Below are 24,678 nucleotides of genomic sequence, written 5' to 3'. Positions count from 1 at the left end.
TGAAGGGTTACTTTGCTAATTTGACATCACATTAACCAGATAGATTTTTTTTCACTTTCCAGCCAATTTGTTCAATTATCTAGAACATACCCCTTGTTAATCAGAAATAAGTTTCATGTCATTACTGAAATTAGCAACAAAGCTCACATACTTTAAATATTATGGTCAGTCTATAGCAATCTTTGACCACAAAGAAGAAATAATGAGAAGCATACAGGAATATCCATTTTCAAGTATACACCACACTACAGTTAGAGGCCTCTCCTCTTTCTCAGGGGTCTCTTCTCTAAGACTCCAAACAGCAAGTCATGTCTGAATGATGAATTATTGGTATGGCCTTGTGAAATAAGAGTAGTCAAGAAGTTGTTAGAAACAGGTCTGAAAAAAAAAAAAAAAGAAAAAGAAACAGGTCTGAAATCTTCATTCAGTATGTAGGTACCTACATAGTCATTATGTCTTTTGTAAATCATTATATTAAGATATATACTTAGAATTTTCTTTTTGTGGAATCAACTTAGATTTAATAAACACAAGTATAAATGTAGATATAAGTTCTTGGTTGATTAAATTCCTCAATCAGACCTTTTTAAAGCATTTCAAAGCACTCCTAGGTCTCTGTCATCATTATAGAGATTACAGACACTAAAAATAAACCAGTATCAGTTTACGGATCTTGAACCTTTCACAGAGGAAATAGTTTTTCTCATTATTTTCCCTAATTATTTTAAATTAGCAATCACCATAGTAACCTACTGCATATTTTACTTTACCAGCTTGACTGCCATTTGAACTAGATATTATAAATGATTTGACCCAAAATGAAATGGAAATGATCCCCAATCATTGGTCCCCAGCGAGGATTAAAACCACATTTTGGAGGCAAGATTTAGAGAAATTGCCCTCCTGATGTTTCTGCACTGCACTATCGACTCAGCTGGGGCACTGTAGTTCATGGAAAGCCCATTTGAGACCCAGTACAGCAACCTCTTTTTTCCAGAAAATCTCATAATCCTGTCATCTGGTGACAGAACAGACAACTCTTTATCTTCATATTATATACATGCAAAAAAATTACAAAGCATTTGTCCTCTTCAAAGGACACCAAAAGCAGTCCTTGTATAAATTCTCTTCCCTTGTCATGTCCTTTCCTCAAGTGCTAAGGTGCTGCTGGGATCGCTGAAGGAATTTGCCCTAAGTCATCAACTAATACAATAGGACAAAGCTCCACATGTTGGGGGGAAGTGAGGGTGATGTTTAGATTTTTTTTTCTTTTAGTACAACATTCTATCTGGTCCTTAGCTGTTACTCATCCAGTTGCATCTGCAAAGACACACCTTCCTGTCTTTGGTTGTCAGACCTGTGGGTCACCCTGCATCTTCTCCTTCCTAGGGCAAGGTCTCCTGGGCCCTGTAGTTCCCAGTGACGTATGACAGCTGTTTTCCTAGGGACACATACCAGCATCCCTTGGGGTGCTCCTGTCCTCCCAGTCCTATTTGGTCCTCCAGTGCTGGCCAAAAGAGCAGCAGGCCTGCTCTCAGAGCGTCTTGCAATCTCCATCAACCCTCCTAAGGCTGCTGACTGGCTGATGGAGGTGCAGGGTAATGCAGGGTCAGGGTGAGGCTCATAATCTGTCCCCCACCACCCAGGCCATGAACATTTGTCTTTAGAGAGTGCTGTGTCCAAGAAACTCTGAGAAGAGCAGAGGAGGGAATGTGTTCAGGCCTTATACCTCCACCCTATGGCCGTAGGGGCTCTGGCCACATGTGTCTCCTAGCCTTTCCCCATTACCTTTCCTGCCAGGGCATGGGCCCCCATGGTGATTACCAGAAGCGGAGCAGGGAACTAATAGCAGGTGTGGGGTCAGGGCCAGGGGAGCTTTCTTGGGGTAGGGTGTGAAGAGGAGGAAACCCTTGCTCATCCTATGGTGCAGAGGGCAATGAATCGGAGGGGAAAACAGCCCTTAAGACATCACATTAACCCAATAAATATTTTTGTGTGTCATCTAGGTTCTTCAGCATCCCAAGACATTTACATCATAGACCTGAGCTATTTTTAAATTATGGTTCTCATGATTGATAGGTTGGGTTCATTCAGCTCACCCAGTTCTGTGGGACTGAAAGTTCTTGTCTTGGACAATATAAATATTTCATATACATTATCCTTCTCAGTACTTCTAGTGGTAAGACTTGTCTATAATTCCAATCGTGGGAAAAAGCAGAAAGAACCTGGCATCAGCCATCAGCCCCCTCTGCTGCCAACCCGTACTGTGACCTGTCCCTCTTACTGTGCTGAGAGGGTCATGGCAGGGACCCCATGATCCTGCCAGCCTCAAGGTACTGTCACCCTAGGAACTCCACCAATTGCATCTGAGGCCTAGAGGGAACTTCCTCTTCTGGGATCCATTGCCAGAACTGGAGGTGAGCATTGATCATCTGTCAAGGAAATACTGTCTCTCAAAGAACAGCTTTGCAATGAAATCTGAAAGCTCTTTTCAGAAAGCAGGAGGCCCTTTCCCACAAAACTTTGGGAAGTCATATTTTCACCAGCCACTCCACCGACCAAGTCCAGCTCTGCTGAACTCCCCAAATGTCATGCTTTGAATACTTCAGGCTTTCCACTAAAGTACTTCAAAATCATTTTTTAAAGAGAAATAGAGAAATGCTATGCCAAGAGAAGGGGCAGATTTCTGCTCAGGTCATGATCTCAGGGTCATGAAATCGAGCCATGCTTTGGGCTCTGTGCTGGGTGTGGAGCCTGCTTATGATCTTCTCTCTCCTCTCCCTTTGCCCCTCCCCTACTCACAATGCTCTCTCTAAAAAAAAGAAAAGAAAAGAAAAGAAAAGAAAAGAAAAGAAAAGAAAAGAAAAGAAAAGAAAAGAAAAGAAAAGAAGAGCAGGAGCCAAATCTGTGAACTCATCTTAGTGTTTTGCATCCTTTTTCCTCCCAGTATGGGCTGTGAAGCCCCAGCAGTACCCCCAGCACCGAGGAGCTCGCCAACAATGCAGAACCTCAGGCCCTGCCCCGCACACTGTCCCAGGTGATTCCCTCCTCCCTGAGCCCCAAGAACTATACAGGACAGCTTCTTTGCTTCCTCTTGGGCATTGACTTACTGATCTAAAACAGTTACGGGTTTATTCTCTTGCAGCTTGTGTGTCTCTCTGCTTCTGTGCATTGTGTTATTTACTCCTAATTATGGAGCAGTGCCTTTTAATCCATTATTTTAAAATCCTTCCTAATTAAATTTTGAGGTAAGGAATCTCTTGAGGGGCCTGCGGTGGCATCCTGGGGTGACGGTGATTGAAAGCAGCCCTGGGTGGCATCCTGATGACCCTTTGCGTGCCCAGAGAAACACAGACTTGGATTCACAAAAAGCACAGGCAAGCGCCAAGGCCAGGGTTCACCTTTTCTTCCACTCCCACCTCAGGCAGGCGGAGAGTTTTCTCAACAATACCAACCAAATAGTCTCACCAAGGGATGAAATCTCTGGTTTGCTACCTAAACATTAACCCCTCATCTGGTTAGGTGTGTTTGGGGGCCTGAGAATAGCTCAGATCGAGGAGGGCACATTCGTCAACCCGCCAGGGTGGCCGGATGACTAGAAGTCCTGTGATGGGGCCACATATCCGGCGCAGCTGTGGGTCTGGCAGCCTCCAGCCCAGTGCTGGCAGCTTAATTAGACTTTTTATCTCTCCATTTGTCTGAGGACATCTGAAACCTTCAGTGTGGCCCGTCACTAATTAGGTGACTAATTAAATAGTTAGTGCTTACTTGCTGATCTCAGAGCTAAACCCCAGTGAACAGGTTGGGGATCGTCATTGTTCCCTCCTGTTGGTCTCAGCCCCACGAATGGAGGGACATGTGCTCTCCTCAACTGTCCTTTTGATACCAGGGCACACGCCGTGTGGTGGCCAGGCCTGTGGTGCACAAGGTGCTGCCTCTGCTTTGCCTGGGCAGCAGGCAGAGCTTAACGCGGGCAGGTCGCTCTTGCCTATTGTTATGTTGGCCTCACAGTGGGCCTGTTGGGGGGGGGCACACAGAGGCCTGTCTGCTGGCGGGGGTGGGCGGTGGGGGTGGCGAGGGGGGACAGCTCTGTGTCAGGCTCAGAGGTCCAGCCTTCCCAGGCAGAAGGACCTGGCATTCTGCCACCAGAAAATAATGACTGAGATGCCCTGATGTTGCTGATCACAATTGTGTTTCCTAATCTGATTCCAAGATTTAAGTGTGACTAATGTTAAATGAAAAAAATCTTCATTTACTGAAATGACCCATTCCTGCTCATCTCAGGATAACTTCTCTCCTACTACCCACTTTAGAGATCCCAGAACAAAAGAAAAGCAAGATTCTTTGAGCAAAATTAGACCTTTCTTGGGACAAGTTTACTGTCATTTTTTGTGTGGGTTTTTTGTATGTGTGATTCTTTGGGGATAAGTAGGGAATGCGTTCTTCACGATCAAAGTACAAACCACATATGCAAACTGAGTAACAGACTCACCCACTCTACACCCTCTGCTATCAGATCATTTTCAAATGATGATGTCGGCACCTGTCGTGGGTTGCCTTCCTTCAAAAGCTGAAAACGAAGAACTTGGGTGCAAGCAGTTTATTTGGGAGTGATCCCAGGAAATTCCCCGAGACCGCAGGGTGTGGGGTGGGAAAGAGAAGTAAAAACAAAAAAACAAAAACAAAAAGCATTGGTCAGGAGCTTGCTGTGGGCAACTGAGACTTAACCCCATTCTAGGCCCTGGAAGGGGCACGAGAGAGTGGCCCCTCTTCACCCGAGAGAGGTGCTGTATTTACTCACCAGTTACCATCCCTCTGGTGGCATGGTCACCCTTGGCTGTTTATCCAGCCTGTCCCTCCATCTCCCCTGGTCAGAGAATGCCCCCAGGCAGAGAGGAGCAGGAAGGCTTTGGGGTGGGAGAGCCTTTTGCAGGTGATGTGGGTTAGGCTCTTCAGTTTGTTCTTTCTTAATATTCCATTGTTTTTTAGCAAAGCATGTGGGCAGATATGGAGGCAGAGAAAAAGTGAGGCTAGATGAAAAGGCTGTGGTGAGAGGATTTCATGGCCACCTCTTTTCCCAGGCATTCTTGTATCTCTGAAGAGGACCCAGTTCAGCTTTACCAGAAACCTTTGCTGGAAAAAAAGACAGCCTTGGGGGGGAACCATCTTGACAAATACTTTCTTTTTACTTTGGGACAGAGGTAAAGTTAGAGCAATAGTTTTCAAATTGTGGTCTGTGGAACAGTGCATCTGCATCACTGGGCACCTGCTGGAGATGTGGATACTCAGGTACCACCCTGTGAGAATTGAATCAGAAATGGGTGGGTGACGGGGGTAGGAATCTGTGTTTTCACAACCCTCGGAGGTGGGGGTAATGGGTCCAAGAACCACTAAGTTAGGGTGTGGTGGAGAGAGTCAGTGTTCTGTCATGACTGATGGGGCCCAGGAAAATCCTCCAACATCTGTGAACCTTACTATCCTCACCTGTACGATGGGGAGAGAACCCAGAATCTCTCCACCTCACTGGCACGAGGGTTAAATGAGGTAATACATACAAAGCATGTGGAAAAGCCTCGTCCTGAAAACATATTAGACTGACATCACCCCACTAATTAAATCTGCATATCGAGTTCCCCTATGGCTGCCTCACATTGTCTCTCATAGGAGGAAAGAGACTGGGGAGGTAGAGCCTTAATATGGAAGATGCTTTCTTCTCTGAGGATTAGGGAAGGATCACAGGGGTTTCCTGCCTGCGTATGTGTCTGCTCCTTGCAAGAGTTCCCAGTCTGGCAAAGACCTCCTCTTGAAGTTCAGTTAAAATGGCCACCACCATTGGTGGTTTAACATCAGGAAGGCCAAAAAAACCGACCAACACTGTATTGTCACTACTTTGCAAAGCTGCTTAACTATGAAGAAAACTGGAGTTGTGCCCAGCTCATTTAGCTGTCTACCTAGACTCTAGGATAGATAAATCCCTAAGGCACCCAAGACTCATGGTCACAGGGACTACATCTCTGGCTCCCACTAACTTTCACTGCTTTATGGGCTGCCAATGGATGTTTCTTAGGCCCTTTCGTGATACTTGGATGCTTTGCAAACCTTAATCTGGATCTATTTTGGGTCCTCTATTTTGCCACTGACCTTAAGTTTATCATGTAAGTCTTGGGGGTCCCTGAGTGCACCCTCCACCCCAAATCTAGGAGTTGTACTACATTAAAAAAAAAAGGCTGAGACAAAAATTTCAGTCTTTACTCATATGTCTTAGATATTTAATGGGATCATGTATTTCCTTCATTGAAACTTATATTAAACTCTACCCACTTTTCTTAAGCACCCAAAAACTCCTGGGAGCCTCTCATTTTTCTCCGCCTAGAACACAGGTTCTCAAAATGGACCACCAGCATGGACATCATTTGGGAACTTGTTAAAAATAGAAATTCTCAGGTCCCACCCCAGACCTACTGTATCAGAAACCTGAAGAGTGAGGCCTAGAGATCTCTGTTTAACCAAGTCCTCCAGGGAGTTACTTGGACTGCCATGGCACTAGTTGATACTATCTATCTCCATCCTACTGTCCCCACCTTTCTCATATTCAGCCTCACTCCCCAAAGACAAAGGACACCATACATTCTAAGTCAGACTCCCCTGACCCTGCCTCAGCTCTGAATCCACTAGTCACTTTTTTGCTTCCCTATATCAACCCTCAGTTGAATTCTGTGGACCCAGTACAAGCAAATAGAAGTAGCTACAAGCACTCTGAGGGATTAAGGAGGTGTCATACTGGTACTTCTCTTACACCATTTGATGTTAGGTAGAAATCTGGAGGAGAAGCCTGGAAATCTGGGAATGGTCCTTGTGTAGAGGTGCTAGGTAGCCATAGCCATCCCCTTTGGAGAACTGGAGCACTTGGAGCCGCTGTGTGAGACCTAGATCAGGCAAGACCAGCTACTGGGCACGTGGCCTCTGGAGACCATGTTATTCTCTAACTGGAGTTCCCTGAAGATGATTTCTTTCAAAAGGATAACCAGAATCTTCCCAATATACCAGCATAGTAAGGCACTTGGGTTTAAAAAAAAAAAAAAAAAAAAAGCTGCCTTGAATTTCCTTGTGCTTTGAGAACTTGTGATGGAGAAAAGTGTTGTGATCAGGTTCCTAGACATGAGGTTAATGTTGAGTAACTTTTTCTATAAGCAACAGATTATGAAAATTCCAGACTCAACTAGTGGGCACGGAGGTAGGGGTGGAGTTGGAGGTGGTACTTATAAAGAGGGTTTTCTGGGCCCTTATTGCTGTGGCTATAATATCCAGGATGGCATGGGTCCCAGGAATATGTATTTTTAAGACTCCCCACATAATTCAGACATGCACCTGGGTATTGTAACCATTTTTGTAGACGTTTCCTCAAAATTGGCAGTCTTATCTATAAGGAAACCTACTTCCCCTTGTAATTGCCCTTTGTAATTTTTTTGAGCTTTTATGAGCTTGTTTTCCAAACCACATGTTCTAATTCTCAACAAATCCTAAACTTCTAGGTCATATCATTACTTCAGAGCTTACCAGGCATAATCATTAACTTATTATTAAAAATGACATAGCTGAAGTCATTAGCCCATATCATTGTATTTACATGCTAAATTGGACCTAGTAGAAAGCATTTCATACACTTCATGCATAAACTATTACCATCAAGAATAAAGGTCCAAGAGGATATATCTGACAAGCATGAGGAAACCTGCCCATATGGTGTATGTAATCACCAGCATTTGCCCCAAACATAAAACCCATCCTCATCCCCACCCCCACACTTCCAGAAGTGATCTCACTCACTTTTGAATCCCCACAATGCTTCATTCCAGTCTTAGGGAAGTGATTGATCAGCATCTTATATTTCACCATCTCTTGTGTACAGAGGCTTTCCAGTTGCTCTTTTCTGACTTCTGTCTTGGGATTACATCTTGTATGTGCCCCATGTATATAAAAAATATATTCAAAGTATAAATGTAGAACATTTTTACTTCATATATATAATCATTTCCCATAAATTATAAAGCAAAATTCAATTTCATTTGTTCTGCCCGGACTTCCAAATTTTATTCTTATTCATTCAATGACCATTTCAAATATTACATTCATTTTCATTTTTTCAGTAAGGATTTATGGTTTACTTTTATGCAGAGATACACAAGCTAGAGGATCTGAGATCCTCTAGTCCCCAGACCTTCTCCCTAGTCCCTTACCCTGGGACCACCCATTTCCCCTTATGGGTCCCTGGAGAATCTCCAGAGCACCTATGTTACTCCAGGCAGGCACCCAGACCTTATTGCTGGGTTCAATGTTGATTCTAGATCCGTTGTCCTAGGACACAAGCCTGGACTCAGGCAGGTATAAGACTTGCTCCTTGGGCCTTTTCTCTGGGCCCCATGCTGGTTCCTACTGGGGCTTCCATGAACAGGGGAGCCATGAAAGATGGCACCTAAGAGAAGAGAGAAAAAGCGTTAGGGAGATAACTTTAAACTTCTTCCTCACCCTATAAACACTCTACTCACTTTTAGCAGTGCTCAGAATCCTTGACCCCACCCTCTTTGGGTCTCTCTTTCTTTGGTCTCCCCCTGGAGGTCCGAGTGTGCCATTACAGACTGCTAGGTGTGGCCATGGATGCAGCTGGGTTTTTACCAACACAACAAAAATGAAGTAGCCAGGGGCATTGTCAAAAAAAATCTCTTTTGTGATCTAAACAAAATGACGTTGCTGAAGAAAGTTAAAACATTTTTCAGGGAAAAACTGGTAGATTTTCTTAAAAACTTACCATAAATATTTTGACTTGTTCTGCCATATACTTTTCTCTCGGTATTGGAAGTTCACATAACTCCCAACTTTTAAGTTCCATCTATAGCATTTCATCATTAATTTTGTGACATTGGTGATATCATTAAGACTAAGTAGATTGGAGTCATTCTTTGACCACTTAAATAAGCAGTTAGGTTAAATACCTGTCTTGAGCTAGGATTTACTGTAATTTGGCAAATATTTTTGTCATTGTTTTGAACAATTCAGAAAACAAAGATTTTAGTAAATTAAATGGTAACATTTAGATTGATGTGGGATATTTTCTCTCTACATTATTTATTCAAATAAAAGCATTAATGAAAGCAGTTAATTAAATCATTGGCTTTGGTTGCCCTTGCTATGCCAAAAGAAAAAAAATGCCAAGAAAAAAATTACAAATAAAAATAATAAACATTCACTTGGCAGGCTGACAGCTTTCTATTATTGCCCAGAAGGGTAAGCAACATGAAAAGTTTTATGTTTCTTTTATCATGTTCACAATAAATTGGCAATGTGACCCTCTTTATTTGAAGGATAAGGATGTTTAGACCTAATTTTGTAGCTGTCCTCCTGAAGCATGGAATGAAACGCAATACCTTTTACTTATTTCCCTAGATACTCTAATCCCTCCCTGCTTTACAAGTATCTTTGAGCTGTTCTTCCCCTTGTATCCACAGCAACATAAAATCCCCACTGGAATTATCTGCTGCAAAAATGCAGGTGCACTTGTTTAATGTTTCATTGGCTTGAGCACTTAACTTGAACTTTTTTCTTTTTTTCCACGACACCATGACCTTTGATTTTGGAGCAGAGGGTTCACAATAATGTTAGATATTGTTTATGTACATGAAGCTAACACCATTAGATCTGAGAACCGTGTTTTTTTCTGTGGTCCTGCTGTTCCTGCCATTTTGTTGACGTCGTACCCAAATCCAAGACGTACCCTGTGACTCACTGTTCTATTTGCAGGAACTTTTAAAATATTCATTGGTCATCGCATTAAAAGCCTTAAACATTTGGTCTTCATATTTCATCTTCGGAAGAGCCAAACCTACTAAAATTGTACATTACAAACTTTATTATTTTGGAACAATATTCTTAGATAGTTATAAACTTAAGAAACTAAATATTTGGATATTTCTGAATCAGATTAAAAATGAACTAAAAAAATACAAGGTTGGAGGAAAACATGGACACATTCATATAAAGGCATGAAAGAGTCATGAAAGGGAATTTTGGCTGGTTAGCAAGATGGTTAATGAGGTAAGGTTAGGCCCTGGTATGAAGGCCTTACATACTATGCTCATGAATTTGGATTTGATGTTCTAAATTATTTTAATTAAAATTGTAATTTATTGCAAATGTTAGATGTAGCAGGCGATATTCTAAACATTTTTACAGATACTATCATGTAATCCTCACAGCACCCCTGTAAGGCATTAGGTTCTTTTATTACCATTTTACAGACTAGGAAACTGAGCTGCAGAGAGGTTAAGTAAGTTGCCACTTTCCCAAGGTCAAGAAGCTAGAAAGTCCTGCAGCCTGGGGTCCAACTGAGGCAATCTGACTCTTGGGCCCATGGTCTTAGCCACTCTGCTTTGCTGCTATCAAAATGGTGAGCAAACAGGGAAACTTAAAACCAGGGATAATTGAGATTTGATTTAATTTGAAAAGAGGTTTCCAATGACTATGTGGAAGATGGGCAGAAGAGAGAGAGACTTGTGCCAGAGAAACTCACCTGCGACTATTTTGGTAGGCAAGAAGGTGAGCTAAGGCTACGTGTCCTGGGAATGTCGGTGTGGCACATTCAAGACATGTGGACCAGGTAAAAGTGATGACATGGTGACCAAATGTGGGAAGTGAGAAAGAGGGTAGCAGTCTGAACTTGGCTCTCAGATTTCTAACTAGAGACGTGGTTAGTTGGTCATGCCTTTCATGGAGATAAAGCAGCAATGGAATAGGGCTCCAAAGACCTTTGTGTAGACACATAAGGAGTTTGGGATGCCTGTGAAGCAGACCTGTTAGGACCTGTAGGCATTTGGAAATTGGGTGTCAAGTTCAGAGGGAAGTTATGGTGCAAATATGCGAGAGGAAGTCATGGCAGTAGAGAGCATGGCCCAGGTTACTGGCACAAAGACTAGGGAGCTTGTGAACAGGGAAAGATGGGCAAAGGAGGAAGAACTGGTACAAAAAGCAACCATAGAAGAGAACCTTAGGAGAATGTTGTCCCAGACCATAGGTTCTATGGCTGCAGCTTTTAGCCAGGGTCTCCTTCATGGCTCCGGCTGTCCCCGTTTCCTCCATTTACATCGGAGAACCTGTCTTCTGAATTAGAGGGAATGGAAGAACACTCTTGTAGATATTACTGGAGGTAACAAGAAGGGAAACGGGGTGGGGATGCCTGGTGGCTAGTCTCTGTCTTCTTTTTGATGTGGGAGACGTACTCACTTGAGAATGAGGAAAGGAGATCAGAGGGAGAACAAGAAAATTTAAAGTAAAAAAAAAAAAGAAAATTTAAATTCATGGCCTTGAAGACTGGATAAAGGGCCAGAGCAGACAAAGTGAAGAATGCAAAAGGAATTTGGATAAGGCTGAAGAAAAGAAATGGGAAGCTGGTCCCCTTATAGATAAAAATCCAGAAAATGTACTGTACTCAAAATCTTTTGAAGTCTTTAATTGCACAATTGCATAATTCAGGACATTACAGTGTGGCAATTTGGCAATTTAGAAGTCATTTGATCCATGTTGTTAGATCATTCAAATTATTCAGTGCCAAAGGGATTGTTTTTGTAGTAAAAGATATAGCTGGATAATTACTAAGCCGCCTGTTCACATAGAGCTATAAAAACAGCCAGTATATAATGGTATTATTAGTACAACATAAACCACATTTCCATCACACAGGCACCAAAGCCAAAATAAATTTTAACTTCATGTGAGTATAAGCATGTATTATTATTTGCATTTTCCGTTAAATGGAACTAGATTAACGACCTGTCATCAGTGTGCATTTGCAGACCAGCAGCCCTAAGTAGCTGGGGTTAATTGTGACCTTTATGTTATTTGAACACATCCAAAAAATTTTATTCTGATTATTAGAGGATAAGATGTGGTTGGTTTTCTTAGTATCAAAAAGAATATTCATTCTTAAATGACATGCATCCTTCGAGACTTTAGAGAACAACCTTTCATAATATTTAGCTATTTTTAAATGTCAGGTGCAGTTGAGTATTACATTGCTGGCCCGTGCTGTTACCAAAAGTCTCCTGCTTTTAGTGCTACTTATCAGATTGTCAGTAAATTGATAGCATTTCCACATTTGGAAAATTTCCAATTTCCTCATGGAAAAGCAGGGCAGGTGTTCTCGAACCTGGTAAAGGTTTCTTTTGTGGCATCTGGTTGGTTTAAGGGGAGGTGTGAACTAAGAAGAGATTTTAGAGAGAAATATCTTTCTCACCATCCTATGAAAAGATCAACTCACCCATAAAATTTTGCTGACTTTAGCTGGAGGGAAAATTTGCAGCAGTTGTATTTTAATATGTAAGGGGAAACACGGAGCAAGTCTTGAGCACACCAGTTTTCCAGCAGCCTCTGCTTTTGTGCTCCGGGTGTGCCACCTAACATCACTCACAGGACTCAGAGGACACTGCTGGAGGTTGGAAGACATGTGGTTCTCACTTCTGGTCCTGCTGCCCATGAGCTCTGGGACCATGAACAACTTACTGGTGTTTCGTTGATTTTCCTCTGTATGAAATGCACATAATAGCAACCTGCCCCCTGACCCTGGCACAAACTGCTTTGAAGATTAATCTCTATGATAATGCCTATGAACATGCTTTGGGCCCTGGAAAGTCTGATGCAAATATAAAGCAGTTTTGCTTCTAAAAGGAACCTTCTAGAATTTTCTCCTAGGTGATACTCTGATTTGAGTAATTTATATATATATATATATATATATATATATAGAGAGAGAGAGAGAGAGAGAGATTAGATATATTTGAAAATAATATATATTTTTATAGTAAGTGCAAGTGCACCATATAATATATACATACATATATATACACACATATGTATCAGATATGTATGAAAATAATAAAATTAATGTTGGCTGATGGGGATTAGATGATTTTTGGATCCTTGTCAACAGTTTGGTGTCTACAAGGCCATAGAGACAGAGGTTAGGTGAGTGGACACTGGAGCCAGATAGCCTGGTTCATGCCCTGCCTCCAGACTCCCCCGCTGTATAGTCTTGGGCAGATCACTTTGCCTCAGTTCCACATAATAAATAGGGATATTTTTACTGACCTAGTGGTACTGCTGCTTCAAGGACCCAATGAGGGACGCACGAAGCACTTGATGGTAAGCACTCAGAAAGTGTTAGCCTTAGTGGTTGTGATCCCAAGCAGCTTCTTAGGAGTAGTCTGAAATTCAAACTCTGCATTAATTTACATTCAGTTTTTCTCCTTTCTCCTGATGTTGGGTTGTATTGTGTTTTACTCTGAGAAGCAACTTTTTAAAAAAATGAAATAGTGCCTGGCATAACAGTCTGTTGTAGCTTCTGAAAGTTTCTGCAGTTAGCTGCTCCAGGGCCATCCTCCTTCTTTCCCTGAAGTGGTCGGTTCGGTTGGAAGGTTTGTGCAAAAAATGTTGCTGAAAAGAAAAGTTCAACAATTGGATGACACGTGAAATAAGGTTAAATGGAATTATAATGAACTTTCACTAAGTTGAGTTTTACCTCCCTTTTCATGTATTCTCTTCTCTCTCCTTAGCCCTCACCTGAAGTTTAGTAATCTCACCCTGATTTCAACCCATGGATTCCCTGGAAAAAACCTTCTGGGCACAGAACAAAGGAAGTTTTTAGCGAGCGAGTAAGAATTCCATTGCTTTTTCATTCTGGGGCCTAAATGTCCTCATTTGTGTGCATTTTATGCTAAATACAGTTGACTCTTGAAAAATACAGGAGTTATAGGGGCGCTGACCCCCATGCAGTCCAAAATCTGCATGTAACTTTTCACTCCCAAAGTCTTAGTCAGTAATATCCTGTTGACCAGAAGCCTTACCGATAACATAAACAATCGATTAATATTATTTTGTATGTTACATGTAATATATACTGTATTCTTAAAGTAAGTTAGAGAAAAAAAGTTAAGAAAATCACAAGGAAGAGAAATAATAATAATAATAATACTGTACTGTATTTATGGAGAAAAAAAAATCCATGTGTAAGTGGGTGCAGTTCACACCTGTGTTATTCAAGGGTCAGCTGTAGCACATTTCAGACTGGAAAAAGAAGGGTGGCAGGCTTTTCTCCTGTAGTTCAAACTCACTTAGAACATACGAGCACAAACCTGCTAATGAGGGAATGGAGAGTTGGGCTGTCATTTTTTATTCATGGGCTCATGTCTGCCTTCTTCCAAACAACTGGGATGGAGCCTACTGACACAGCTACCTCCTGCACTTGGCTTCTGAGTTACATTACAGTGCAGGGAAGCTTGGTGACTTCCTGAAGGTTCAGAGTTGGGAGATAAAGATGGGCACTTCACTGGGGTGTGGGTTTCACACCCCTACCCCCCCCCCCCACCGCCCTTTGTCATGTGGGGCTGATCATGCTATGACCTTCTTGCTGGTCTGGGCAAGCTTCATTGTTTGCATCCCAGTAGAATCACTATTTGTCAACATTTGTTCTAGAAAATGCCATTTCATTATCACACAGCTTGCATTAATTTTCATTTCCTGTAGCAAAGCATGGGCATATTAGGCTCCCTGCCTCTAGAAACAATGTCCCAATTTTTCCAACATGGGAAAAGGAAATTGTTTCCTCTTAGGGTGTTCATTTTAGAATCCAGGATGAAGAGATCTTCAAACAGTGAGAAAAATGGCAGCTTCCTTGCCAGCAGAACCTTTGTCAGCTCACGTTGACCTAATACTTTTATCAGACTATGAACTTTTATTTGTCTTGAAGGACATCATCAGGACAGTTAAAAAGTTATGGGTTTTGAGCCAGATGGATGCGGATTCAGGTGGATGCCCCTAATCCAAAGGGGACTGCATTTCTCTGAGCTTTGGATTTTTTGACTGTGGAAAGTGTATGATAAGGCAACCTTGCTGGAGTATTTATTTATTTATTTATTTATTTATTTATTTATTTATTTATGGTTAATATTGCTGTACCAGCAAGTTCTGACAAAGGGTAAAGGATCAACACGTGCATGTCTCCTTCCATCATTGCCTGTCTTCCAAATTACAGGATTCCCAGGAAATGTTGGTCTTATTGATGAACATCTCATGAGAACAATCTAGTCAGCTTGACAAAGGTTTCTGTCAGTCCCCATGCTAGGTATGCTACTGGAGAGAACAGCTAGCAAATGACTTTCTGCTGGTGTGAATTTGCATGGGATCTGTGTGTGGCTAGGTTGAGAGTCACCTGGTGGCCCTACTTCAGTCCTTGCCCCTCACATTCTCAATACAATAGCCAGAGCAATGCCACGTAATGTAAATCAGATCATGTCAATTACTGAACGGCCTCGAACTGCACTGTCCAGTATGGCGGCTACTAGTTACATGGAGCTATTTTAATTTAACCTCAGTAAAGTTAAATGAAATTAAAAATTTGGCTCCTCAATTAGGTTAGCCATATTTCAAGTGCTCAGACAGCTACATTTGTCCAGGAGCTGCCATATCAGACAGCACAGCAACAGAACATTTCCATCCTCACAGGAGCTTCTAGAATGCTCCAACCTAAAATCCATCCCTGTCTACTTACTTCTTTGACTTTGTCTTTTACCATTGTTACCCTGGTTCTCTCCACTCTAGCCATCATAGCCTCCATGATGTTCCTGAAACACAGCGGGCAGGTCTCCCCCTTGGAGTCTTTGCTTAAATGTTGACTTTCCACACTCCCACACACTCCAGTTCTCCTTCCTCTGATCTGTTTTTTTTTTCTTGCTACAGAAATTTTTCTAAATATTACAAAATTTGCCCTTTAAAATTATGTTTATTCTTTATATTCTGCATACTGTAAACTCTTTAAGGGCAGGGTTGTTTGTTTTTGTCTTGTTCATCAGCATGTCCCCAGCATCTGGGGCAGTGCGTGACACATAGCAGGTGCTCGATAAATAATGTCAAACAGATGAAAGTTGCATCCAAAAGTACCTGCAAAAGTCCTCTCAATCAGAACATAGACAAGGACTGAATAACACAGCCAGATGCCTCTGGGTGGGTGACCGTGTGTTATCATAATTCTTAAAAACCACAAAATGAAATGTAAACAGGATGTTGCCTTTCAAATGGTCCTCCTATTCCATCAAGGAAATTATCTCTGGTCATGGAGTTTAAAAATAACTAATGCATTGACATCCATAAATTTAACAATATAAATTCCTCATTCTAAATACAAATTTTGAACTTTGCCTTAACCAGTGTTTTGATTATTGTTGTTACTAATTTTTGAACAAGCATTTTTTATCTTCCCCTTGCTCCCCCACCAACCTGAGTCCAGCATCTTATAGAGGTGCTAATGACATGCCGGGATACAGCAGAAAGGAAGGCAGTGGGAGCAGAGGAGAAACAGGAAGCAGGAGAAATCGACTAATTGGACATTCAACCCTGAATAACGAATGTTAGTTGTGATGCTCCTTCTTTGGAGTGTCACAATAAATCCTTTATGAAAACCTCTAAGGTTCTTTCCAGTTCTGAAGGGTTCTAGTTTCATGAAGTGCATGTCTCTACCCTGCTTGTAATCGCTACCGTGGAGTTTACTTGTCATTTTGCACCTAGAGTCTTGGCCTAAATCTTCTTACCCTTGGGTGTGGGGGCAGGCTGGCCACTCTTTATAAGTTCCCTTCCAGAAATTTCCCTGTCCTGCATTTCTGCTTTTTTCTCCTCCTTATTACCTGTCTCCAGAATGTTCTATGAAGACAAACTTTCACATTATTTTTGAGTCAGGGTCAAGCTCACTTGAGAAGCATGAAGTTTTATTGATGTTCCTTCTTTGGTTCTTTGTCTCTCTTCCAGAGAACTTAAGTGGGGATATTTCTCTTGTCATCAAGCCATGAGATAGCCCCTGCCATGTTAGAATCCCAATGCTCATTAACTCTGCTTAAGAAATAATTCTGGAAAAATATCATCAACAGTCTCCAATGTCTAATTTCTTTTTAAAAAAATTTTAAAAGATTTTATTTATTTATTCATGAAAACACAGAGAGAGGCAGAGACACAGGCAGAGGGAGAAGCAGGCTCTTTGTAGGGAGCCCGATGTGGAACTCAATTCCAGGACCCCAAGATCACGCCCTGAGCCGAAGGCAGATGCTCAACCATTGAGCCACCCAGGCGTCCCTCCAGTGTCTAATTTCACCTACCTGATGGGTAAATTAAAGAAGACCCAGAATGGACAGTGACCACTTACACGGTGATACTTTAAACTGACAGATGTCATTCAAATATAGTAACAGACGTAATGCACTTGGTAACAAGAGAAATAGTGCTTCTGAAGGTTCCTAGAAAACCACTGTTCCTAGTGCCAGTTCCACTGGATGGAGCTTCAGGTTTTAACTCTGCAATATGCATTCTGACATTGTCAGCATTACTGTCCTGCTGTCATTAAAAATAAAACTGTCTTAGCCTTCCCCAAATTTCCCCTGAGAACTTTTATCTTTGAGCAAACCTTCATAAGACTAATCCCTGTACACTAACTATATTTAATTTTGCCTCACCTTGGATGACTGACAGTACCATTCCTATTATGAAGAGACCATGTAGCAAATAAGGACAGTCCTTTGTGGGCCTCTCATGAATGTGTGAAATCGGCAAAGTTTCCTGTTTTCCTGTCGAGCTACCAAAATGGTTTTTCGAAAGAGAATTTCATCCTGCTATTATATTCTGGTGACAGGCCAGTCCCTGATTTTCTTTTCTTATAAAAAATAAATTTTCTTGTTTTTAAGTGTTGTTTCGTGAAGAGATATAAAGCCCAGAGCCCCGTTTACAGGCCCTTATAACGGGGTCTAATGTGCATCCATTACAAGAATTCTTTTTGTGTGGTGAGAGCAGGCTCGTGTGGATCAAAAAGAAAAAATGTCCTCCCATTACCACTTCATATTCCTGTTTGCCTCCAAGGAGCATAAACAGGATTATGCATCATTAATATTTAGGATAATACCCTTCACATATGCATCCCACTTGACAAAACAGCATCTTTACATTTTCATGTTGTACAATGAATCGATGTACGATGTACGATGATCAAGGCATGTGAGGAGGGCAGTTACCTCATGTTGAGAGGTCAAGAAACTGAAGTATTTAAAGGGCATGCAGTCCCCAGGTTGCAGTCTCATTGGTGACAAATCAGGGACACAGACCATGGCATAGCAAAGCCTAGATTTAAATTTAGATTTAAGTGTTGAGGTGCCCGGGTGGTTCAGTCAGCTAAGCATCTAATTCAGGTCATGATCTCAGGGTCCTGAGATTGAGCCCCATGTTAGGCTCCATGCTCAGAGTGAAGTCTGCTTGAGAGTCTCTCTCTCCCTCTCTCTCTGCCCCTCCCTCTCTCACTTTCTCTCCCAAATAAATAAATTAAAAAAAATAAGCACATATTGTTCTGCCACTCTATACTCTGGGTCTTCAGAACAGGATCAAAAAGGGTCATGTACATGAGATCAGACCTTTCAGAAAATTCTAGAAACCACCCTCATAAAACTCTCCAAACCCAAAGCCACCAAAACCCCACTTTTCTCACATTAGAAAGCTCAAACTCAAGTGGAACCCAGAGAAGAAAACCTGAGCGCCCTGGATGCACTGTTTGCAGAAATACCAGTTGGACATAAATCACCTTTGCCCCACAGAGTGAATCCCAAAAGTCTCTAGGGACTACCCTCGCTGCAAACGTAATTCCCTAATTGACATCTTCTCTAAAAATGTATAGGTGTTTTGGCCTGAATCCATATGCTAATTCTAAGAATGAGTCATTTTTTGAAAGAACACTAGCAAATATGAAGGGTTCTCAATATTCAGGACCTTGACCCCTGCCTTTGGGAACCCTCAGCAATGTCACTTTCTTCTTCCTTATTCCATTTGAGTCTGTGGTTCACATGACAATTCGGCAGTTAAAGTAAGCATGGCCCCACCATGAAATAAAAGCAGAAGAAAGAGTATATATATTAATGATTTCAGAGACACAGATGCATTGCGAGCATGTGCCCTCCCTGTGTAGACCGGCCTATGCCAGGTGCAGCGATTTAGCTTTAATGGGACGATGTCAATCTGTGACTACGTGTCTCATAACAAAAAATACCCCAGAATCTAGCCGAGGTCCTGGTAAACTCACAGCAAGAGCACAGACTTGGCCCACTAGGGGACTTGCACTAGCTCACCAGATGTCTAATTAATGCCCACTGTCAGCTGCTCAAATGTCACTGATGGAGCTTTTCTCTCTGCAGCCACTGTTTTAATGATAAAGATTATGCCTCGATGTCACTGTGCTCCTGGGTCAATGTGGTGGTTGGTAGAATGACTGCCATAGACCGAGCAGCCAAGCACGTGGTGGTCTCCAAAGAGGAAATTGTGCTCTACGATCACCTCATCCTCTGCACCGGGCAGCAGTACCAGGTGAGGCCACACACAAGATCTCAGTGATTAATAGTTAATGTGTTTACTGGGGCACATGTTATAGGGGGTGAGAGCAAGCCTTCCCACCGGGACAGCTGCCACTCTATTCATAAAAGCACCCACAAGGCCTGCACACATGACCAGAATTATGTCCAAAACCTTTCCTGGAAATCCATTCCAAGAAAAACATTCTGCTCAAGGGTAAAAATCACAGCAAGTTGGAGAAATGTCATTCTTTAAGCTGTTGTCCAAAAGTCTAACACTTACTGCTCAGCAGAGCAGAATCCAGACACAACCCGGCACGCATTTGTGGTAAATTAATTTATGCCTCAAGAGGCTAACATTTGGCGGTGGTGACGGGCTCATGCAAAAGTATTTCAAACATGTGCACCTTCTGTCAACCCTTATTTTATTTTGTCTCTCAGTTATAAAACTAGGAAATGTGACTGATTGATTACCCAGTGACCATGCTTTCCATTTGTATTAAATTCTAAAACCACATTTGAGGAAAGCATTGTGGAAACAACAGAAGCTGTCCAATGTCTTAGGGAAGCGAATTTTAATATTTGTACTTTGCAACACACATTAGTATTTCATGTGGTTCACAAAAATAGGGCATTTCTTTAATTAAAGGAGATATACTGGGACACCTGAGTGGCTCAGTCAGTGAAGCACCTGCCTTCAGCTCGGGTCATGATCCTGGGGTCCTGGGACCAAGCCCCGCATGGGCTCCCTGCTTGGTGGCAGCCTGCTTCCCCCTTGTACTCTCTTGCATGTTCTCTCTCCCTCAAATAAATAAATAAAATCTTTTTTTTTTTAAAGAGATTTATTCTGTAACTCAAAAATAGGGTCTTTTAATTACATGTTTTTCCAGGAGCCTGGATAGGCCTTCCTATAGGGGTTTGTTTCTTTTTTTTTTTTTTTTTTTTAAATTTTTATTTATTTATGATAGTCACACAGAGAGAGAGAGGCAGAGACACAGGCAGAGGGAGAAGCAGGCTCCATGCTCCGGGAGCCCGATGTGGGATTCGATCCCGGGTCTCCAGGATCGCGCCCTGGGCCAAAGGCAGGCGCCAAACTGCTGCGCCACCCAGGGATCCCTAGGGGTTTGTTTCTGACAAGCATGGAGTAATCCACCCCTACCCCAGGCACTGCCATGTTTTCTCTGGTACTGTCTTAGGCCATTTTGTGAATGGTCATGGATTTAACAAGGGGAAATGTGGGCAGGTTTTCCTTACAGAGCCCAGCCAGGAGGAGGCAGCAGGTGGTAGCGGTGGGGGCAGACAGCTTAGCAACTCCCAGCATCACTTACTTAATGTTCTGAGCCTTGGCTACACATTGACACTTGAGATACACCCATGCCTAGGTCCCACCTGCCAGAGGCCCTGTTTTAATTACTCTGGGATGGAGCCCAGTGATCAGCATTTTTAAAAACTCCCAGATGATTCTAAGTTAAGGCTAAGAACCAGGACATGAATTTACTCGACCTAGAATCTCTCATCCATACCTTAGAGTAGCACTTCTCAAGCCTTAACGTGTGCACACAGCCCCTGTGCATCTCATTAAAAGCAGGTTCTGAGCAAGGGATGGAGGCGGCTCATATACTGTGGCTTTAACAAGCTTCCATGTGGGGCCAGCACTGCTACTGAGCGGGCCACATTGAGTATGGCCCAGCCTCCGAGTGATCGCTTCTGGTTCTCCTCCACCTCTTCCTCCTCCTCCTACTATTGCCACCGCCTCTAGTGTTGCTACTAAAGAAATACAGTTTTCACAGTGTAGAAAAGGATTTATTTTTCTGGTTAAAGGATAAACACAAACTGGAGGAATATCTTCTTTGGATAGTTAAGTATTCCTCTTTTTAAACATTAAAATGAAAAAAAAAGCATTAAAATGAAAGAAAACACTGTGCATCCCCTAAGTTTGCCCCCCGCCCACCTGCCCCACTGAATTGCCCCCCTCCCCACCTGCCCCATTGAATTCCAGCTGCAGCCTGGGACCGTGGACTTTGGAAAATGTGAGTGGAAGACCCAGCCAGCTGTCCAGAGCCTCGGGCATCTGCCCATGTGTGTCCAGCTGCCCCTGCAGCTTTAGTTTGTGGCACGTTAAGCTCTTGCCCTTTTTACAACGGGAAAAATGAAATGAAGAAGTGATAAAAGGAGTTCCAATTTAATTTTTCCAGAAGGACCATACAAATTAAAGGTACATAGAGTGATACAAAAAAAAGCTGCTGAATTCATTAGGCAGGGCTTCCAGTTCTTATTCATTTTCCTATTTCCTTCTCTTCAACTCTCCCATGGTTCTGTCCCAATTTTGTGATTTAAATAAAAAATGTTTAATGATGAAAATAAAGCTTAAATCCAAAGCAAGAAGACAACCTGTTATAAAATATCATCACAAACTTTAACCTCTAAATAGAACCTTAAATGGCATGAATCATTCTAAAATATTAAGCAATATTTTTGATATCCAAATACATATCATTTAAGTTTTTAATCAGACAACCCATGCACAAAATAAAAGATTACACTGTGCTGCGGGGCTTGTGTCTTCCTCCAAGCCCTCTCTCTAGGGGCAACCACTTGGAGGGATTTCTGTTGTTAGTTCCTTTAGGAGTTAACCCAAGAACTCCAAGTAATGTATTTAAAGAAGTTTTATTTTTGACCTGTCAACTCCTGACAGTATCTATGACCTTTCCATTTTGGAAAATGAAGCTTTGTCTAGCTCATATTCGGTACCCGCTAACCACCCTTCCCACCATGCCTACTGATTGGGTGGGGTTTTTTTTGGTGGGCACATGCCAGTGCTCATGCACAAGCTCTGAAATAGCTTACAACTGAGGTCTCCACAGCTTGTGGGGAGCCATGGAGAGACAGACAGATGCCTCCCCGTCCCAGGTTTTGAGTCCTCTCAGCAAAAGGAAGAATAAAAATTTGTTAACTCTCGAGGACTCTTAAAGGGCTGATGCTCCCTAAAAGCCAGCAGGTGGGGCGAGAGTATCCCACCAGGCAAGAGAGTGAGTTGGGAATGTTAGTTATGTTGACCTTGATGTGGGTCAGCAATATGATGTGGTCTCCACAGAGGCTAATTATGTCCTTGGTGGGGTAAAAAAAGCAGGGCATCCAGAATGGCGCAGGCCCAGGTGAGAGCTGCTACAAACAGCTAAAAAGAGAACTGCATATGCCACTTTGGCTCTTGTGATGTAAGAGCTGAGAGGTACCCCCAATGTCCTAGAGCAGCACTATCATGAAGAGACCTCACTGTGTTTGGGATGATTAAAGGGGAAAAATAACATCCCAAGAGATGGGGTCTGCATTTGTTCCCCTTGAATCTGGGCAGGCTTGTGACTGTCTTGATTGATGAGTACAAGGGAAATGATGTGGTGTGACTTCTGAGGCAAGTCAAGGGCCATGCAGGATCTCCTTGTTTGTGGCAACAGTGGCTCCTAGAGCCCTGAAAGGCCATGTAAGAAGTCCAGCTGCCTACCCTGTGATCATCACATTGGACATACCATGCATGGGTTCTCCAGCTGAGCCCAGCCATCCAAGCCATCACTGACAAAGCACCCACCACATGGGTGAAGCCACCTTGGACCCTCCACCAGCTGAATATCACCAAGTGACTTCTGTTGTTAACAGATGGAATGAAGGAATTGCCCAGCCAAACTCTACCCACATTTCTGGCCCACAAAATCATGAAAAGTAATAAAATGGTGTTTGCTTAAGCCACTGTTTTGGTGTGAGTTTATTGGGTAGCAAGAGGCTCCTTGAACAAAAGAATAATGTGAAATAAGAGAAAGGGAACAACATCTGAAAAAATCAGAGAAAGAGCATACTCTTCTCAATATTCCAAAATGCATGATTCACACACGAGCACACACACACACTGTAGGCATGGTTCATCCTCCTCCGTACAATTTGATCACCTAGGCTCCGAAATGGGGGCTAAAGCCATCTGAAGAGCAGAAGCTGAGCTGAGAAGGCCACAGAATTATTATATGGAAAGGAAGATGGGAAAGAAAGGGTTGAAATTAAATCCCTATCAACTTGCTGACTAATATTAAATGCTGAAGACAAACCACCAAGCTCCCCTGGAGAGCAGAGGCAGAGGGCAAAGGGCAAAGGATACATTTGGCAGAAGAGATGAGAAGGTGTGATCAACATGAAGACAATGTATATTGATCATTGGTTTTCTCAAAGAAGACACCATGGCAAATGGAATAGAGACAATAAAGATATGCTAGGAGAAAAATTTCCTTGCCTAAACACCGTATTGTCCACTTGGGCACATTCCAGGCAAAATCAAGAAAAAATTTCTCAGCTAGTTATATTCTGATGAAATTTTGGTTCTGTGGGAATGGTAGGGAAAAACAAATGAACAAATTTCAGGAGAAAAAATAACAGACTACCGACCTTCCCCCACAAAAAGAACAAAAAGAAGACAGGCACCTCAACATTACCTTTCCAGGAAGAAATAGCATAAGAACATGAAACTAGGGATCCCTGGGTGGCGCAGCGGTTTGGCGCCTGCCTTTGGCCCAGGGCGCGATCCTGGAGACCCGGGATCGAATCCCACATCGGGCTCCCAGTGCATGGAGCCTGCTTCTCCCTCTGCCTGAGTCTCTGCCTCTCTCTCTCTCTCTCTCTCTGTGACTATCATAAATAAATAAAAATTAAAAAAAAAAAAAAAGAACATGAAACTAGCCACAGAATTTTGAAGAGAATGTGGTGATTCAATAACTATATGCCCACCAAAGTCTATTTGAAGACAGCAAAAAGCTGTTATTTTGTGTGTAAAGCCTCAGAAGAATGGTCTTCTGTCTGTGTTCTGTAATGTGTACTCCAAATAAATGAGGCAGAAAGGAAAATGTAGGACTTCATGGTAATTTAAGAGATAAGTGACAAGCATTGGTCACTTATTTAATTTAATTATTAAATTAAAAGATAATAATTTAAAAGTTTGTAAGTCTGTTGGTAAGTCTGAGAATAAATGCAAAGTGAGTAATAATGAACACCAATCTAAATCTAATTAAGACTAATCTAATTAAGACTAAGTTGTTTGAAAATAGGGAGAGAGGTGGCCAGGGAGAAATAAGAATTGTCTGAAGTAGAGGAACCCAAAGGTAATAATTTAATTTTCTTATATGTAGAAAGAATAAGATTAACAATGCTTTTGAACAGCATGAGTAAATTCACCTTATGAACCCCAAAAGAGATAAGACAGGACATTCGTGTGACCCCAGGGAAGAAAACA

General features: G+C 42.2%; 1 protein-coding gene across 9 annotated transcripts in view; it reads left to right on the top strand.

The window, feature by feature from the left end:
• CFAP61 (cilia and flagella associated protein 61) overlaps positions 1–24,678 on the top strand; it is a 276,395-nt gene that overhangs the window by 163,027 nt on the left and 88,690 nt on the right. For 5 of the 9 annotated variants that reach the window (XM_077871988.1, XM_077871989.1, XM_077871987.1 and 2 more), the window contains 4 exons: positions 2,948–3,037; positions 5,082–5,201; positions 13,599–13,697; positions 19,260–19,428. In XM_077871988.1, the coding sequence (XP_077728114.1) occupies positions 2,948–3,037; positions 5,082–5,201; positions 13,599–13,697; positions 19,260–19,428 (478 nt within the window). The remainder of the gene's footprint in view (positions 1–2,947; positions 3,038–5,081; positions 5,202–13,598; positions 13,698–19,259; positions 19,429–24,678) is intronic. The other 4 variants (XM_077871992.1, XM_077871991.1, XM_077871990.1 and 1 more) reach the window with 3 other exon arrangements.

This window comes from Canis aureus, chromosome 26, assembly GCF_053574225.1.
Source record: "Canis aureus isolate CA01 chromosome 26, VMU_Caureus_v.1.0, whole genome shotgun sequence".
NCBI classification, from domain to species: Eukaryota; Metazoa; Chordata; class Mammalia; order Carnivora; family Canidae; genus Canis; species Canis aureus.
Note: the sequence above shows the minus strand (reverse complement) of the source record. Positions and strands in the feature narration are given on the sequence as shown.